General features: G+C 46.2%; 1 protein-coding gene across 3 annotated transcripts in view; it reads left to right on the top strand.

Annotated features, from left to right (window-relative positions):
• Window positions 1-20,362, top strand: part of hrob (homologous recombination factor with OB-fold) — a 66,641-nt gene that overhangs the window by 31,919 nt on the left and 14,360 nt on the right. For all 3 annotated transcript variants that reach the window (XM_072487123.1, XM_072487121.1, XM_072487124.1), the window contains 2 exons: window positions 3,107-3,247; window positions 8,696-8,804. In XM_072487123.1, the coding sequence (XP_072343224.1) occupies window positions 3,107-3,247; window positions 8,696-8,804 (250 nt within the window). The remainder of the gene's footprint in view (window positions 1-3,106; window positions 3,248-8,695; window positions 8,805-20,362) is intronic.

The following is a 20,362-nucleotide window of genomic DNA, read 5'->3' as shown; positions in this document are numbered from 1 at the left end:
ATGGAGTTTCAACAAGATTGGTTAGTTCACATGTTTACTGACATTTGGATGGGTTTCTGAGAAATCTGGGATCTGCCTTTGTTTCATTTGCTATTTATTGTACACTGCGTTTGACTAGTTTGCCTGTCGCCTGTCATCTAAAATTAACGCTAAATGTTGGGAGTATAAGATAATATTGTAAATTGTTCCCCCAAAAGACATCTCTAAAATGGAGACTAGAATCAAAGGCAACACTAAAATGGCGGGCGGAAACTTTTCAGTTATACACTTTCATATCTGTCTTAAGTCATCTAATTGCACCCCAATATAATCCTAATTGGTTTGGGTTGGACTCAAACACATTTGATTTGATGGCAAGCCGTCCATCTTCAATGTGCAACATCAGCTTTTTAATTGTTTCATGTCTACATGTTATGGAATGTGATATTTTGCTAATCTTTTAGCTGGCTTGGCTAATGTAACAATTGAGACTTCATATCGAGGGGCAGCACGGTAGCCTTGTGGATAGCACAATTGCTTCACAGCTCCAGGGTCCCAGGTTCGATTCCGGCTTGGGTCACTGTCTGTGCGGAGTCTGCACATCCTCCCCGTGTGTGCGTGGGTTTCCTCCGGGTGCTCCGGTTTCCTCCCACAGTCCAAAGATGTGCAGGTTAGGTGGATTGGCCATGATAAATTGCCCTTAGTGTCCAAAATTGCCCTTAGTGTTGGGTGGGGTTATGGGGATAGGGTGGCGGTGTTGACCTTGGGTAGGGTGCTCTTTCCAAGAGCCGGTGCAGACTCGATGGGCCGAATGGCCTCCTTCTGCACTGTAAATTCTATGAAATTCTATTCTATGAGAATATATATATGATTCAATGCTCTTACAAACTGCATTGGACTCTTGCCACCTAGTTGCCATAGAACTCAGTCCTTGGCCTTGACAATTAGCACAAGCAGTGTCAAATTGTCTTGCAACTGTGCTGCTATAATCTTATAATGGAATTTCATGCTGTTTCATGTATCATATTGAAGTCCTGAATTTATGTGTGCTGAAATTCTCATTTTAAAAAATGAGTACTTAAACAGCTATCTTTTACCTATACTAGTTGTATTTGAAATACCTGGCTTCTACACCTTCCCCAATAGCACTAGCAAATCATCTCATAGGGAAATTGATCCTGGCTTTGTTTAGGTGCATCGGCCTGTACTGGTCCCATCTCTCCTAGAAATTGTCTCAAATGTCCCAGGAACCTAACACCTTTCCTGCACCAACTTTCTAGCTATTCATTCATCTGCTTTAACCTCTTATTTCTATACACTTTTTTTTTGTGTGGTACTTTGAGTGATACGGAGATGACTACTCTTCGATCCTGCTTGCTAATTACCAACCTAGCTTCTGAAATTCTGACTGCAGGACCACATCACTTTTCCCACCTATATTGTTGGAACTGGTGTGGACCACAGCTTCTGGCTGTTCACCCTGCAACTGTTCAATTACATCCTTGACCTGGCACCAGCAGGGCAATTCACTGCCCTGGATTCATATCTGCAGCTGCAGAAAATCCCATATGTTCCCTTCACTATCAAATCTCCTGTCACCATTGCTCTTCTTTGTGCCTTGCTGTACGTCTGAGGCAGCTGTAGTATTATGGACTTTCCCCAGGCTGAACTCTCCAGATGAACCAACGTTTTCATCAGTATTTAGAACTGAATGGAGATTGAGGTGTGCTCAGGATTCCTGCACTACATGCCTGCCAACTTGGCTGCTTGCTGGTCAGCCATTCCTTCTCTCTATGTGTGCTCTTGAGCTGTGGTGTGAACATAATCATAAATGTGCTATCCATGAAGTTCTCAACTTCACAGATGCCCCTCCGTGGTGCCAGCTGCTGCTCCAGTTCCGGATTGCAGAGTACGCAAGTTATTCACTCCAAGGTCAGAGCTGCTATGCCATTCCTCTATACTTTCTACAAAACATAAGACCCCTTCTGTTAATTATTGCAAAGCTAAATGTTCACTTAACCCTTTTTTAAGTTCCCAGCTCCTTAGATTGACTCCTTAACTGTATAGAAAGGGAAACAAAGCAATAATACTCACCAACCAATCACCTCCCAGGCCCTCACTGTGGTGTCAGTTTATTTCTCATGTTTTGCAACTCTAGCGTGCCCAGGTATCCTCCAGCACCTGACTGTCTCCTTGGTTAAGTTAAAACAATAGCCATGCAGCCAGAGATCCAGTTTTATCAGTGTCTTATCACCCCCTTGCACCCTTTATAGCAATAGACCATGCGAGTTAAATGTTGAAGATTGTAGATTCTGAATTTTGTAATCTTCTGCCTGCAAAGGATACTTCGTATAAGCAGGCTGCAGTGCTAACTACTATCCAGGCATCGGGTGACTGACCAATGTGGGATTGACTTTAACAATTAGGATTAACAGCTGTGATACTTTCATTGGGTGACTGCAGATTGCCTTTGCATAGGCAAAACGTCCATGTTGGTGCTGGCCGAAGTTGCAGTTTTCAGCACAAATGGTTGATTGATCCCATCAGTGAAACAATAAATGGAAAGCACTTGAGGCTGCAGACTGCACAGGAGAGAGATGAGTGGTGCCAAGCTGTATTTTTGCTTCAGTGATAGCAACCTTGAATGAAGTTAGACAGGAGTAGATGATTGATTAATCGTGGGCATTTGACCTTCATAATTCCTGAAAATTGTTTACCAGGAAAAAGTGTGACTGCTTTGCGTCAAATCATCCTTATTATTCTGATTTTCTGTTAAAAGCAACATCCACTGTCTTGTGCGACTGTTACTGATAGTTCTGTGTTGGTTGAGAAACTGCATTTTTTTTATTATTGATTTATTTTCATTCATTCTTCGTTCTCTTTACTCCCTTCTTCCCTTGAGGTGAATATATATTCTACAAGTTCAGTGTGTGAATTTTTGCTGTAATATTAAAGATGGATGAGCTGGCAAGGGAGTACAAAGAAAGCACGGAACAGGACTGCTGAAAACACAAACTGGGATGAGAATGTTGTTTTGATTTTTCAGTGCTCTCATCTAACTTATTGAATGTGGAAAATGCTATTTAATATTTTCAATGCGGGGCATAATTTTTGATTTTCCATTAAGGGGGTTCCTAGTTCTCAACAATCTATTGAAGATGACTTTGGGAAAGGCCCATGGGCTGCCATGAAAGCAGAGTTAAAGCTGGATGAGGAAGACGCTGACTGTTTCCTTTGCAGCTATAGCATTGTCATGGTTCTACGAAAGGTATGGTTTACAATAACAGTTGCAGTCGTGACATTCTGTCCAGCCTTTTATTTCACAACTTATTCTCCTTGGTAATCTCATTGTTGGGGGTATTGTGACTATGTTCCTAGTCTGTTAACCTAGAGGGCTGAACTAAGAATCCTGAGACAAGTGTTCAAATCCCACTATCGAAGTTTATAAATAATTCAATTTATTAAATAAATCTGGGGAAAAAATATCTAACAATGGTTCACAATGGTCTTGCGGGAAGGAATCTTGCCTGCCTTTACTCGGCCTTGTCCATGTGTGACTCCAGATCGACTTTGCCTGAACTACCTCTTGAAAGGTAGCCAATAGCTGGGTCAGGTGCATTCTGAATTTGGTCTTTCTTCAGTATGTTATAATACTCACAGTCTAACTCCAGTAGTTGACTCTTCATTGTCCTTCAAGGTGACCTAGCAAGCCACCCCGTTTTATCAAACTGCTACCTAATAAGTTTTTAAGAGGGGGGCATTCAGCCCATCCTGCCTGTGTCCCTCTCTGAAGAGTAGTCATACTTTCTGCTTTTCATTTGTAAATGATTGAAGGCCCACATCTCTGCTTTTCATTTGTAAATGATTGAAGGTACTGGATACTCGAGGCTGAGCCTTTCCAACATTTGGCAATAATACTGAAAACCTGTGCTCCATAACTAGCCACACCCCGAGCCAAGTTGTTCCAGTGCAGCTACAACACTGGCATCAACCTGGCAATGTACATAATTGCCCAGGTATGTCCTGTCCACACAAACAGGACCAATGTAACCTGGTGTGGGAACATAATCACCAAGTTCTCCAAGCCTCGCTGTCCTGATTTTGAAATATATTGGTGCCCTTTCAACGGGAACCGTGGAACTCCCCATCTAACAGCACGATATTGCTGTAATTACATGGAATGCATTGTTACACCATCAATTGAGACACTTACGCAATTCATTTTTCCCTCGTTCTAGTTAGCAATATTGCTGTCATTTGCCAACAAACATTCACCGTACTTGCACCCTGAATCATTTTTGGGAAAAAAAATTGGTATCCAGAGAAGCCCAGCATTTCTAAGAGGTGATTATTAGTTTCATTGCTCCCTGCTGGAGCTAGTATCATTCAGTTGGTGTTGCTGAGCTCCTTAGAACACCTCTAATACTTGTCATTTACCCCTCCTTTCCCCAAAACATTGATTCTTGCTGGGATGTAGCTGATGGTGGCTGTTGTCCTGTATTTCACCCAAGTGCCATTCTTGAGTCCAGAGTTTTGGCAGGTTCCAATTGCTACTCCGCTACTGCCACCCTGTGGAACTTTGTACACAGTGAGAACCTAACCTGGTGTCTTACAGTCAGTGCCACAGACTTGCACACTGTCATAGAATTATCATAGAATTTACAGTGCAGCCTTTACCAATTGAACCATTGCAGAAGATTGGGCTTCTAAACAGTTTTTAATCAGCTCATATTTTCTTTTGAATCCTTGCATTCACTTATCTTACACTTCAATACTAGTAGTTATTGATTGTTTTAATTGAGAGAGCTGCTAAACCAAATGGCCATTGTCATTGAAGCTTTGCTAAAACTTCATAATTATTTTGAAAATAGTTTCAGAATTTCACCATGCGCAAGAAATTGCAATGCCTGCATGATTCCAAGGAATCTGTTTTGAAACAAGGGGCCGAATCTTCTGAGTGCCAATCACTGGAGGATTACCACTTTATTTGCACTAGGCTAGAGCTTTGCAGTACTGACCTAGGCATCCAAACCAACCCTCTTCAGAAATGCAGAGCACACCTTTTCTGATTCGTCCATGGTGTTTGGGGAAGCCAAACCACTAACTTCCATATTTTGGTACGTCTTCGCGGGGGGGGGGGGGGTCAGTGGGGTGTCCTTTGCATAGTTCCCCAGCCGTTAACCATGGCTTCTTTTCTGACTAACATTTCCCGCATAATTTTTCAGGTGAGCCAGTCTGAACACTCTGAAATCTCCAACTCTAATTCAGATTTGGAGACTTTCTTGGAGGATTCCTGGAAAGCTGGGGAATTGCCACCAAGTTGAAACTTCCCAGGCAAATCCTGTGGAGTCTGTGTTGGGACTTGAGAGGTCCTATTGTGCATCCTATGGGATATGTCCACCCTCTGATCACCCGGAAGCTGGATGATCTGGGTCAAAGTAGAGACAGTTAGATCATTTATAAAAATTCATTACACAATCTTCTTTTAAGTTGTATACAAATTTGCACTTAGATGGAATTGATGATCTATTGACTTGCAATTTCTCATCTGAAAATATTCTTTGACTTTTGCATTGGTATCGGTCATCTGAAAATATTCTTTGACTTTTGCATTGGTATCGGTGTGAGAATGAATGAGTTGCACGTTGTGTCACTGAAAAGATCAAAACTAAACCTAGAATGCTAATGATCAGGTACTCTCTTTCGTCAAGTATGAGTGCCTATTTAATGCTTTCACTATGTACAATATATTGGTAATGGGTTGAAGGGCTATGGAGAATGGGCAGGACTGTGGAGTTGAGGCCAGGATTAGATCAACTATGTTCACATTGAGGGTGTTAGGATTGGGAGGCTAAATTGCCTACTCCCATCATAGAATCAGATCACAGAATCATAGAATCTGCAATGCAGAAGGAGGCCACTCGGCCCACCGAGTCTGCATCAGCCCTTGGAAAGAGCACCCCACTTAAACCCACACCTCCCTGTAACCCAGTAATCCCACCAACCTTTTTGGACACTAAGGGCAATTTATCATGGCCAGTCCACCTAACCTGCACATCTTTGGACTGTGGGGGGAAACCGGTGCACCCGGAGGAAACCCACACAGACATGTGGAGAACGTGCAGACTCTGCACAGACAGTGACCCACGCTGGGAATCAAACCTATCCTAGGTCATGTGTTCTAGGGAGGAGATGCTCTGGCTGATTACGCAATCCAGCTCTTGGTCTGTTACATTGTAGGTAGCAGATGAGGAACAAATCAGCCATGATAGAATGGCAGAGCCAACCTGATGGGCAGAATGGCCGACCTGATGGGCAGAGTGGCCTAATTCTGCTCCTATATATTATGAATTAATAAAATTTGCATTTAAAAGAGAGCCAATTCTGATTAATTTCAAATCAATCTACATTGACTGATTCCCATGGATAATTTTCCTCCTAGCCTTTATTTTGAAATTTTGTAATGGAAGACTATTTTCATTTTAGTTCTATTTCAACTGTGGTTCATCGATACCATTCGTCTGAGTTAGCTGGCCCAAGGTTCAAACCCTATTCCTAGACTTGAGTGCATGATTTTAAACTTGCGTAGTCCTGCAGAAAAGAGTTGAAGTTCTCCGTGATGTAGCCGACAACACTAAAGCAGATTATTCACCGGGATTCTCCTGAACAGCCCGCGAGCCACCGGATTCGGGATGGCCCGCTAAATCCTGGATAAATTGGGATTCGAGCAAGGCGTCAAACTGGTTGAGTCTCCTGGCCTGGCTCAATGGCCATAAGATATTCTGGCGTCCCCGCTGAACTTCCCAACCCGGTGGGAACATGCAAATGGCTCAGAGCTGTTTAACTTCTACTTGCCGGCGCTTGCAGCTGGAATGCTCCAGCCGCTTCCTCCCCCAACCTAGAGTCCAGCAGGCGTTAATTGGTGCAAGGAATGCAGTCTGAGTAGCAAGGGGGTAGGTTGCCTCCAGGGTGTCGAGGGGTATATTAGGGGTATAGATAGGGTCCTTCATGGGAGATAGGGATTAAGGGGGTTTTGTGCTAGGCTGGAGGGGCACAGGATGGGGGTCTTTCCTGGGATGTAACTCGTTTGGCTGCTCTCCCCACCTGCAGCCTTTAAACCCATTAAACAGTATCTCAGAAATACACATTTCTCACAATGCGAAAGTGATCCCATCTGTACACCTAAATCCTTTAAACAGTCTGTTAGTCCGCCAAGTTTAACGGTCTGAGATGAAAATAAAAGAATCCCTTTGAAAGTGGTGGAAACATTTGAAGTAGTTATCTCAGACAATTTCATCCTTTAAAAGTATAAAAGGCTGTGGTGTATGCCTAGGAGCTTTGAACTGCATTGTTTGCATTCAATTTTACACCATTGCCTGCTAACAGCTTTTTGATTGACAGGTCGAGGCAATTTCAAAGAGAGAATTTTGGATGGTTTATTTATATAACTCTGCAGGAATCAATTAACTCCAGCGAGCAGGGGTTTTCCGAACCAGAGTTTATTTTTACTGACTCTTGTTCTCAGGTGCTTCCTAAAAGGAGCAGCTGCTGCTGTTTTACTTTTTTATGGCAAAACCTTTAATTTGTTTATAAAATTATTAGGGGTATAGATAGGGTGAACAGTTGGAGGCTTTTTCCCAGGGCGGAAATAACAATTAAAAGGGGGCACAAGTTCAAGGTGAGGGGGGTAAAGGTTCAGTGGAGATGTGCGGGGAAAGATTTTCACATAGAGGGTGGTGGTGCCTGGAATGCACTGCCAGGTGAGGTGGTTGAGGCAGATACGTTAGTGACCTTTAAGACTTATCTGGATAGGCACATGAACAGAGAGGGTATAGAACGATACAGGTGGTTGGTTTAGGTAGGACATGTGATCGGCGCAGGCTTGGAGGGCCGAAGGGCCTGTACCCATGCTGTATTGTTCTTTGTAGATACTAAGTGACTCTTTAATAGGTTTGAAGGTTGCAGATGGGAAGACTAGTCAAACAACTCCTGACCTGAGCCCCTTCAGCCCAACACCTGACTCCCCGACCCCATCTCCCATGATGGGCTCCCTCCGGCATCATGGAGGCGCCCTTGCCAGTGATTTTTGTTTTGGGGGGTGGGGGTGGTAGCCCTGCCAGTGATCGAGGGGGCCAGGGTGCGGTAGCAGCTTCTTTAGATCGGGGTGCCTATTAAAAATGGCACTCTTGAGATGCAGGACCTGTCAGAGATTACATCCCACCCAGCTCCGTTCCAGCAAGAGACCTGGTGTGCCAAGGAATGGCACTGAAAACCTGTTTGAGGGGAAAAGAAATTCAAAGTGCCATTCCATGGCATATTGGGTGCACTCCTAGCACCAGCGGGAATCACTTTAGTTTTCGCGCTGACAGGAGCATTTAGTGGCAGATCGGGAGAATCGCGGCCATTATCACGTGACTGTTTTGAGAGACCCTGCTGTGTGTAAATTGATTGCTATGTTTCCTACATTACACTTAGAAATGTACTTGCTTCGGGTCATCTCGAGGTATTAAGTACTGTATAAATTATTTTAAAATTTATTGTGTTTCTCTAAAATTAAATGTGGCAAGTATTTTGCTGCTTTAAATAAGTGCACTTGTTAGTTTGTACTAGGCTTTGTTCTGTTGAACTTATTTGCTCTATTGAACTTATTTCTCTAATTTAAAGTAATAGATGAAGATTCTCCAATATTTTAACCAACTCTTCACTGTTTCTATAGGCAGCCTTAAAGCAGCTCCCAAAAGGCAAGGTCCCCAATATGGCGGTACTTGTAAAGTCACTGACGCGTACAAACACGGATGCTAGTGCTGTTTTTAAGGATCCATCAGGTAGAGGCTTCTTTAAGTTTTCACTGAGAGTTTAATCGTTGAACTGCTACAATAACTAGAACAAGCTAAATCAATGATATCTTTTACTGATTTGGATCAACCTAGACCTTAAAATACATATGGTTTTTGAAAATTGTATATGTCCTTTAAGTTATCTCATTGGGTTTATCCAAGATTGATTAGGAACTCTGTTAATCCAGTTCTTTTGATTATTTCCCATAGTCCATTCTACCCTCCTGTTAAGCTCTGGCCAATATGTTTGGTACCTTCTGTAAAAACATTTTATTCATTTACGGATGTGGGTGTCGCAGGCTGTGCCAGCATTAATTGTCCATCCCTAGTTGCCCTTGAGGGGTAGTTAATAGTCGAGCACGTTGCTGTGGATCGGGAGTCACATTTAGGCCAGACCAGGTAAGGACTGCAGACTTCCTTCCTTAAAGGACATTAGTGAACCAGATAGGTTTATACAACAATTGACAACGGTTTCAAGGTCATCATTTAGACTTTTAATTCCAGATTTTTATTTAATTCAAATTTCGCCATCTGCAGTGGTGGGATTTGAACCTGGATCTCCAGAGCCTTACTCTGGGTCTCTGATTTACTCATCCAGTGACAATTCCATGATGCCACCGCCTCCCCGTAAGAGGGTATAATGGGTACAACAGGCTATGGACTACCTTGTAGGCAGAGATTGAGATGGTTTCGTTGGGAATGTTCCTTTTGTTTTACTGGGAATCCGTTCTTATTTTGGGTTCTTTTTAGCTTTATTAGATCATGTGGGGGATGTGGCAATCCCGCCTGTGTGTGTAGTGGCGTTGGAGGTGGCCTGCCATTGGCTGGCAGTGGGAACTTCTGGTCTGCTGTCAATGGGGTGTCCTATTGTTCGCACCCTCTGCTGCTGTGGAGCCCACAACAGGGGATCGGTGGGATCGGCTGGAAAATCCTGCTGAAATGTCACTTTCCTAAGTTACTGGTGCTTAACGGGCATTTAGTTGTGATTATTCTAGTTTGGTGACCGAGACGCAATCCAGGGTCGCCCTTCTTGATCTACTTTTTAAAACAAAAGACTTATGCTAGGTACTATTCCACAATTGAAGTTTTTTTCTAAGCAAGATATGAATTCTGCTTCACCCAACTAAAATCAGAAACTAGCTTTGTGATAAATTATGGGCCCAAAAGCTGCATATCCACTTAACTTTGTTTTTTCCTTTCTATTTCTTATCTTCTCTTGAAGGTCTTGATTCTTGATCATTTATTTTTATGTATTTTCTGTCCGATTCTTTACCCTTTTTCTCCATCTGTTGATTGCCTGAGGCCTTTGCCACTGTGGTGATATCATAGAATTTACAGTGCAGAAAGAGGCCATTTGGCCCATTGAGTCTGCACCGGCCCTTGGAAAGAGCACCGCCCCATGCCCACATCTCCATCCTATCCCAGTAACCCCACTTAACCTTTTTGGACACTAAGGGCAATTTAGCGCGGCCAATCCACCTAACCTGCACATCTTTGGACTGTGGGAGGAAACCGGAGCACTTGGAGGAAAACCCATGAAAACACAGGGAGAACATGCAGACTCCACACAGACAGTGACCCAAGCCAGGAATCGAACCTGGGACCTTGGAGCTGTGAAGCAACTCGTATGTATATGAATAAGATTATATGCAGTTAGCCGTGAAGCCTCCAACCAACTGTTGGCATCAAACCTTGGTCACGTGATGCGGCAGACTCACCAGTTGGTAGTAAGGCGTACACAAGGACAGTCGCACATCGGGTAGTTCCAGAGCAGCCTGGAATTCTGCATGTTATTCTTCCACATGTTAATCAATAAATCTTCATTCTAAGTAAGTCATCAGTTCTGTGAGCATCTTTGCAACAGCAAGACAGCAGAACACAGCATGGTACCAAGAGTGTTGAACATTTAAAGAAACAGCAGAAAAGACAAAGGAAAACCAGTGGTGCAGCGGCAACAATCTATCCCTCAATGTCTGCAAAACCATAGAGCTGGCCATTGGCTTCAGGAAGCAAAGTACTGTACACACCCGTCAGCATCACCGGGGCAGAGGTGGAGATCATTAGCAGCTTCAAATTCCTAGGGGTACACATCTCCAAAAATCTGAGGAAGGAGCTGTGCTCCGAAGGTTCATGATTGAAAACAAACCTGTTGGACTTTAACCTGGTGTTGTAAGACGCCTTACTGTGCTCACCCCAGTCCAACGCTGGCTGGACATCATGGCTACCATCAACTTTTACAGATGAACCATAGAAAGCATCCTATCTGGCTGCATCACAGCCTGGTATGGCAACTGCTCGACCCAAGACCGCAAGAAACGTCAGAGTCACGAACACAGCCCAGTCTATGACAGAAACCTGCCTCCCATTTGTTGACTCCATCTACACCTCCCGCTGCCTTGGGAAAGTGGGCAGCATAATCAAAGCCCCTCCCACCCGTCTTACTCACTCTTTGAACTTCTTCCATCGGGCAGGAGATCCAAAAGTCTGAGAACACGCATGAACAGACTCAAAAACAGCTTCTTCCCTGCTGTTACCAGACACCTTTTTTTAAAAAAAAAAAAAAAAAAAAAAAATTTTTATTAAAGGTTTTCATAAAATATCAATAACAAAATGAGAAAGAAAAAAGAACCCAACAGGGTTAAGTACAAAACACAATCTAAAAAAGCAACACCCCAACCCCCAACCCCCCCCCCCCCCCCTGTACATAAATAATAAATTAACATTAACACCCTGACTTAACACAACAGGTGTATACACCCCCTCAGACCCTCCAATGTAAATAACATAAACAAAAATAAAGTAACCCCCCCACCTCCCTGAGTGCCTAACACACCTGGCCTCACCCTCAAAGAACCGGCTCATCCTTGTCCCGGTCATGTGTGCCCTGTGCAGCACCTTAAACTGTATGAGGCTGAGCCTCGCACACAAAGAGGAAGGGTTCACCCTCCCTAGGGCATCTGCCCACGTTCCCTCTTCGATCTCCTCTCCCAACTCCTCCTCCCACTTACCTTTCAACTCCACCACCGAGGCCGCCGCCTCCTGCATCACCTGGTAAGTTTCAGAGATCTTCCCCACTCCCACCCACCCCCCCCGAGAGCACCCTGTCCTGTACTGTGTGTGGCAGTAGCCGCGGGAATTCCACCACCTGCCGTCTGGCAAACGACAGCTCGCTCTTCCCCATATTGAGCTTGTACCCTGAAAAGTCCCCGAATTCCTGAAGGATCCTCATTACCTCTGACATTCCTCCCACCGGGTCCGCCACATACAGCAACAGGTCGTCCGCATAAAGCGACACCCTATGCCCCTCCCCACCCCGCACCAACCCCCTCCAGTTTCTCGACTCCCTCAGTGCCATAGCCAGGGGTTCAATCGCCAGTGCGAAGAGCAGGGGGGACAGGGGACACCCCTGTCTCGTCCCTCGGTGCAACCGAAAGTACTCGGACCTCCTCCTATTTATGGCCACACTCGCCATCGGGACCTCATACAACAGCCTAGCCCACCTGACAAACCCCTCCCCAAACCCAAACCTCTTCAGCACCTCCCACAGGTACCCCCACTCTACCCTATCGAAGGCTTTCTCAGCGTCCATCGCCACCACTATCGCCGCCTCCCCCTCCCTCGCCAGCATCATGATAACATTCAAAAGCGTCCGCACATTCGCGTTCAACTGTCTCCCCTTCACAAACCCCGTCTGGTCTTCATGGATGATCTGCGGCACACAATCCTCAATCCTCGTGGCTAAGACCTTCGCCAGCACCTTGGCATCTACATTTAGCAAGGAAATCGGTCTGTAAGACCCACATTGCAGGGGATCCTTGTCCTGCTTCAGGATCAAGGAGATCAGTGCCCGGGACATCGTCGGGGGTAAAGCCCCCACCTCCCTTGCCTCATTAAAGGTCCTAACTAACAGCGGGCCCAACAAGTCTATATATTTTTTATAGAACTCGACCGGGAAACCGTCCGACCCCGGTGCCTTCCCCGCCTGCATGCTTCCTATCCCTTTGATCAGCTCCTCCAACCCAATCGGGGCCCCCAGTCCCGCCACCAGTCCCTCTTCCACCTTTGGAAACCTCAATTGGTCCAGGAAACGGCCCAACCCTCCCTCCTCCCCTGGGGGCTCGGATCGGTACAATTCCTCGTAGAAGTCCCTGAAGACCCCATTGATGCCAACCTCACTCCACACCACGCTCCCTCCCCCGTCCTTAACTCCCCCGATCTCCCAAGCTGCGTCCCGCTTCCGAAGCTGATGCGCCAGCAACCGGCTTGCCTTTTACCCATACTCGTAGACCGCCCCCTGGGCCTTCCTCCACTGCATCTGCCTTCCTGGTGGTCACCAGGTCGAATTCGGCCTGGAGGCTGCGCCTCTTCCTCAACAATCCTTCCTCAGGCTCTTCCGCATACCTCCTGTCTACCCTCACCATCTCCCCCACCAGCCTCTCCCTCTTCCCCCTCCGCTCCTTGTGGGCCCTAATAGAGATCAGCTCTCCCCTCACCACCGCCTTCAGTGCCTCCCATACCATCCCCACTCGGACCTCCCCGTTGTCGTTGGTCTCCAAGTACCTCTCTATACTTCCTCGGACCCGCTCGCTCACCTCCTCGTCCGCCAACAGCCCCACCTCCAAGCGCCACAGCGGGCGCTGGTCCCTCTTCTCCCCCATCTCCAGGTCCACCCAATGCGGGGCGTGGTCCGAAATGGCTATAGCCGAATACTCGGTATCCTCTACTCTCGCTATCAGCGTCCTACTCAAAATGAAAAAGTCGATTCGAGAATAAGCCTTATGGACATGTGAGAAGAATTAAAATTCCCGAGCCCCCGGCCTTGCAAATCTCCAAGGGACCACCCCTCTCCCATTTGGTTCATAAATCCCCTCAGCACCTACCTGTCCTAGACCTGGAGCGATCCAGTGCCGGATCCAACACCGTGTTAAAGTCTCCCCCCATTATCAGACCCCCCACTTCCAAGTCTGAGATCCGACCCAACATACCCAACATAAAACCCGCATCGTCCCAGTTCGGAGCATACGCATTGACCAGTACCACCCTCTCTTCCTGCAACTTACCACTTACCATTATGTATCTACCGCCATTATCTGCCACAATGCTCGACGCCTCGAATGACACCTTCTTTCCCACCAAGATCACCACCCCTCAATTTTTGGCATCTAGCCCCGAGTGAAACACCTGACCTACCCATCCTTTCCTCCGTCTTATCTGGTCCGCCACCTTCAGGTGTGTCTCCTGAAGCATAACCGCATCCGCCTTGAGCCCCTTCAGGTGCGCGAACAGGCGGGCCCGCTTAACCGGCCCATTCAGTCCCCTTACATTCCAGGTTATCAGCCGGATCAGGGGGCTACCCACCCCCCTCCCCCGCCGACTAGCCATGACCCCTCCTCGGCCAGCCACCCGCCCGCACCCCACACCCGGCCCGTTCCCCACAGCGGCATACCCCCACAGAGAAAAAAAGAAACTCAACCATACAAAGGCCCCCCCCCCCCCCGGAACAAAAAATAGGCATAACATATCCACCGCTGTCCTCAATCGCCCATCCCGACCCTCAGTCTGTGTCCAGCTTCTCGGCCTGAACAAAGGCCCACGCCTCCTCCGGAGACTCAAAATAATGGTGCCGGACTTGTAGGTAACCCACCGTCGCGCCGGCTGCAGCATGCCAGACTTCACCCCCTTCCTGTGCAGCACCGCCTTCGCTCAATTGTACCCGGCCCTCCTCTTCGCCACCTCCGCACTCCAGTCCTGGTATATTCGAACCTCTGCGTTCTCCCACCTGCTGCTCCTCTCCTTCTTAGCCCACCTGAGCACACACTCCCGATCGACGAACCGATGGAACCGCACCAGCACCGCCCGCGGAGGCTCGTTAGCCTTGGGCCTCCTCGCCAACACTCTATGGGCCCCTTCCAGCTCCAGGGGCCCCTGGAAAGACCCTGCTCCCATCAGCGAGTTCAACATGGTGACCACATAGGCCCCCACGTCCAGCCCCTCCGGGAGGCCCAGAATCCGCAGATTCTTCCGTCTCGACCTATTCTCCATCTCCTCGAACTGCTCCTCCCATTTTTTGTGGAGCGCCTCGTGCACCTCCACCTTTACCGCCAGGCCTAAGATCTCATCCTCATTGTCAGAGATCTTTTGTCGAGCCTCTCCGATCGCCACCCCCTGGGCCGTCTGTGTCTCCAGCAGCTTATCAATAGAAGCCTTCATCGGCTCTAGCAGGTCCGTTTTAATCTCTCTGAGGCAGCGCTGGATACCCTCCTGTTGCTCCTCCGCCCACTGCCTCCACACTGCCTGGTCTCCGCCCGCCGCCATTTTGTCCTTCTTCCCTCCCTTCTTCGGGTCCACCACCACCTTTTTTGGCACCCCACTCCTAGTTAAAGTCATATACTGATGGGGAGCTGCTATTAACTCCTTCCCACACCGGGAAACGTCGAAAAAGTGCCATTGGGGGCCCTGAAAAGAGCCCAAAAGTCAGTTTTTGCGGCAGCTGTCGAATGTGCGACTTAGCTCCGCATAGCCGCAACCGGAAGTCTCGTGAGGGAATCCTTTTGGCAGTGTTCACTTCACCAATCTGCCCCAAAACGTCTGTGGAAACTCCTGAAAAAGGTCTGAGAGTCCATTCCAGACGGGAGCTGCCGAATGCGCGACCTACTCCTCCATGGCCACCACCGGAAGCCTCGTCCCCACTTCTTCAATGGCCTTGGTGAGATCTTTTCACAGTTGTTCCCTCTGCTGCTAGAATTCACCTTTAATAACGGCCCTCAAGACTGCTTGAAGCCTTTAAGCTTGCCCTTCCCCCACCTGCATGCTGGAAGAGGCTTTTGTCTTTCCTGCAGCTCCAGCCAAATCTTTTACTGTTTCTGCCGGGTCTGTTAACCAAGAGACATATCATTCCTGGGGGACACTGTCGGGGGAATGTTGCAGTCTTCTTTCCACACCGGGAAATGTCAAAAAAAATCCGTTGGGGGCCCTGTAAAGAGCCCAAAAGTCCGTTCCAAGCGGGAGCTGCCGAACATGCAACTTAACTCTGCATAGCCGCAACCGGAAGTCTGTTACCAGACTCCTAAACGACCTTCTTATGGACTAACCTGATTAACACTACACTCCTGTATGCTTCACCCGATGCCGGTTGTTATGTAGTTCCATTGTGTACCTTGTGGTGCCCTATTATGTATTTTATTTTATTTCCTTTTCTTTCCATGTACTTAATAATCTGTTGAGCTGCTCGCTGTACCTCAGTACACGTGACCATAAACAAAATCCAATCCAATCCAAAACCAGCCGAAGAATGAAACAGAAAGAAGATTCTTCAACCGACCTGGTAAACTATGGCCTGTGGCGACTCCATGCAATAAAAGCCTGTGAAGCTTAAGTTGGAGAGTTTAAAGGGACTCTACCAGCTTCGGGTATCTGGTAACGTAGACAAAAACTGGCACGTTTTCAAACAGCAGTTTAAGCTTTATGTTTCAACCCTTGGCCTGCAGGCACAGACTGGCGAGAGGCGCATTGCATTGCTGCTCAGTAGCAGGTCCAGAAGCAATCAAAATCTACAATACGTTTGCTTTCGATAGCGAAGAGGAAAGCAAAAGATACAATCAAGTGATAGAATACTTCAATTGGCATTACTCTCCCAAAAAGAATGAGACATTTCAAAAATAGATTTTTCGTACGCGTACCCAGAAACCAGGCAAATCTTTCGACAGTTTTGTCACTGACTTGCCCAGTCCTGCAATTTCAGTAATCTAAAATCTTCAATGATCCGCGACCAAATGGTATTTGGCATATCAAATGACAAGCTCCGTGAGTTGCTGTGGGAAGAAGATTTGATATTGGAAAAAGTAATTCAGATTTTAAGGGCTGACCGGGTCCGCCATCTTATGCCAGACATCTGGCAACCGACATGGCCCACGACAATGCCCAGCATATGGAAAGGTATGCTCCAGGTGCGGCCGAACAAATCAATTTGCGAAAGTGTTTCTTGCGTCCTTCAATGGACCAAATCAGAGCAATTAGTGGAGGAGATGCCTCTAGAAGAGCAGTTCTTTATTGACCTAATTTCAGAAAATGGCCAGAGCAGTCCAACTGAAATGAGTGAAGAAATTCTTCTGAATAGCCGTGAGCGGCTGTGTTGTCCAGACAGCGAATGGTCAGATGGTTGCTGTGACTCGCAACAAGATGTGCTGGTGCACTCACTCAATGAGAAGCAAGTGAGCAAAAGTCCAGGCGAAACACACAGGACAAATCCAATGAGGCGCTGGAAAAGCCAGAGGGAATTCCAGGCTTCTAGTTAACAGTCTTCAATAAAGCGCATATACTCAGTGGCATGATACAGGAGCATGGGTATGATACAGGAGCATTAAAGCATCTATAAGATGTGAGCGTCAAATGTTGAGAGCGTACACAGCCTATGAGCTTCACTCTGGCATTTACGTTTGAGCCAAATGAGTATTTTACAAACAAGGTAATTAAGAAGCATACCAGCTGGAATCGCAGCCTGACAAGTGGAAATTCTCATTCTGTGATGAACCAGAAATCATGGGATGCACCTGGTGCCAGATCGACTGGAAGAAATTAAAACATGAACACTGAAGACCATTAGAATGAAGCCGAAGTATAATGGTCAGAGCACTCTCAAAACGTTACATAAACTGTACCAAATTACTCATTCTTTAATTTCTTCCAGAAGCTCCACAGCATGGAATGTTAAATAAAAGTTTTGCAGCAAGACTCGCTGCAGACTTTGAAATTGGTTGAATCCTGTGTGAACACAATTCCATGTGCAATGTCTTATTTTACAGGAGAAGTCTTTGCTGATGACAGACTCCGAAGATGAGTACCTTGATGAATCCTACAAAGACTATGACGACAATGAAGTAATCAAATGTTTGGATAATGAGCCAGAGCTGGACGAATTTGGAACGCTAATAAAGCTGTTTCGCGGGAGAGATGGCAAACTAAGTGAGGGAACCTGGCCAGCACTACGTTGGTGGTTTGACGGAAATGACAAGGTGATCACAAGGGACGCGCAGCCTGAACTGGACACCGAGAAGTGCAAATGTTTTGAGATGGCGCCCGTAGAAATGGATAGCAAGATTGCTGCAGCAGCAGATACCTCTGTCAAAACTGATGTAACTCTGAACAAATTGAAAACAGAAAACATTGTACCAATTCTAGAGAAGCTAGGTCCAGAAGGAAAAGGGGAAACATCGCAGCCCCATGAAAACGTTCTGGTAGTGGACTCCCCGAGACTTGAGGCCACACCCTTGCAGGAGGAGTTCAAAGAGCAAATGACGGTATCTGAATGCAGTTCCACAGTACATACTATCACACGATGAGGATGAGTCCCTACCTAGGCTATCTGAAAAAGATGAGGTTGCATAGTAATCTCGAGTGACGAGGTGCCATCACTTGGGGCTCAAGTACAAGATGGAAGGGGCAGCTCCCAGCGCTGAGGATGCTAATCCTACCTGGATACCAGAATGTGAGGCAATCCAGCCCAGACACCAGAGTGTGAGGCTCTGCAGCTGGTTGCTGAAGTGCTGACTTAACTACCAATGCACAGTTCCTCAGAAGCATGCCGACACGAGACGTCTCTGCAGACGACCCACAACACACTGATTCCATGGCACAGGCCAGCGACAAGGTGGGTGCTGCCAGTGCCAAACAAAAGATGAAGAGCATTCAAAAGATAGCTTGCAGAAAAGAGAAAAGGAGCCGTCGCAAATTTGCCCTAAAAACAAAAAAGAGTGGGGGATACTGGTCGTAGATTGGCACTAAAAATAAACAATAAAGAGAGGGTGGGGGATACGGAGTCCCACCAAGGACACCAAGAAAGAAGACATCGGCAATGCGGCCGACAGGCCAGTAACTACACGACAGAGCAGCAGCAGAGAGCATCGCGACAGCACACAGCAACGCAGCAGCCAACAATATTGAGTAAAGAAATGGGAAAAGCTGAAGACACCGGGATGGCCAGCAAGAATACCTGGTTTCAAGGCGCCTAGCCTAAAAAGACTAAAACATAAAGACTGGCATGGATACCATATTCCAGAAAGCTGATGACTTCAGACGATCAGCGGGGTGATCCCGTTGGTGGTGTACATCATTTAGATTAAAGCTCAGTTAAATCTGTACAGTAACATGCCATGTGTTGAAAGATAATGCAAATAATGTTTCTGTATATGACTGATGTTTCTGTGTATAGACGTTGACATCTCCAAAGTAGAGTGATGTGGAGATATGTCTGTGTATAAGATTGTATGCAGTTAGCCATGTGACCTCAACAGCTAGTGGCGTCAGACCTTGGTCGCGTGATGTAGCAGATTCGCCAGTTGGTGATAAGGCGTACACACTAGGTCAGTTGCACATTGGGCACTTCCAGAGCAGCCTTGTCTGTATTGTATTCTGCATGTTATCTTTCCATGTGTTAATCAATAAATCTTCATTCTAAATACGTCATCAGTTCTGTGAGCATCATTGCAAAAGCAAGACAACAGAACACAACACCCGCCACACCTTGCTGATCGGCAGTGATTAATGGGTTCAGCTCAATCGAGACTGCACACTATTTTGGCTGCAGGGAACTTCACGACTGACATCCACCAGGATCACTGGTAGTGATTAAGAATTCCACTAATTCCACCTTTTTACAGTATGCATTAAGATCAGTTGTAATATCCTTACTGCCTCGGAGAAATTGGGTAACTCTGCACTGACCAAAGGTCAAAGCTGAAACGTGCCTATCAATATAGGCAGAAAGTTACTTGGTGAACTAGCAGCCATCAAGGGAGCTCCCAAACAACCAGTCCAAATCTGCTAACATTTGTCAGCAGGCTTTTTGACTCTGATAATTGAAGACAAATCTGGTCTAAGCATCATCCAACATGGCACCTTTTCAGCATTGGTCTTTATATTGCCAGATGTAAAAATACTTGCTTTGTGGCACAGTTTATAGTTTAATTAACATGCAAAGACAAAAATATGCCCCTCAAAGCAGATAATTCACTAACTATTGCAAAAGAATACCTTTTTAGAATATTACTGTTTTCTTCTGTTAGTTATGTCTTTCTGATGATTTTACACTGGGTTCTGTTTACCAGTATAAAAGCTCACAAGGCACTTATCAAAACAAAAAAAAGTTCTCCTGTGTTCGTTTGCCGAATCAACATTACTATAAACAGATTTTGGACATTTATCATCTTGCTGTTTGGGATGCTTTGCTTGGTGCAAATTGGCTGTTGCTTTTGAAACATTCTTGGGTTCAGTAGCATCAGTCACTCCTGTCAGCAATCTGTGCATTTCTGCAAGTTGAATCTCACTGCCACAGATCTGCTTGTATAATAGCATCACCCAAGGATATAAAACAATAATGTTCCTTTGTAACCTGAATACACTACTCGTGTCTCACATATGTATTTCAATCTGCAAGGTGAAATGAAGCTTGAGTGAATTATTAAGCTGTTTCATTTCACAGCAAGGGAACATACAAAGTATAACAATGATGATCAGATTTCACTTAATGCAATCAGTACAACTGCCATGCT

This window comes from Scyliorhinus torazame, chromosome 21 (assembly GCF_047496885.1).
Source record: "Scyliorhinus torazame isolate Kashiwa2021f chromosome 21, sScyTor2.1, whole genome shotgun sequence".
Taxonomy (NCBI): Eukaryota; Metazoa; Chordata; class Chondrichthyes; order Carcharhiniformes; family Scyliorhinidae; genus Scyliorhinus; species Scyliorhinus torazame.
Note: the sequence above shows the minus strand (reverse complement) of the source record. Positions and strands in the feature narration are given on the sequence as shown.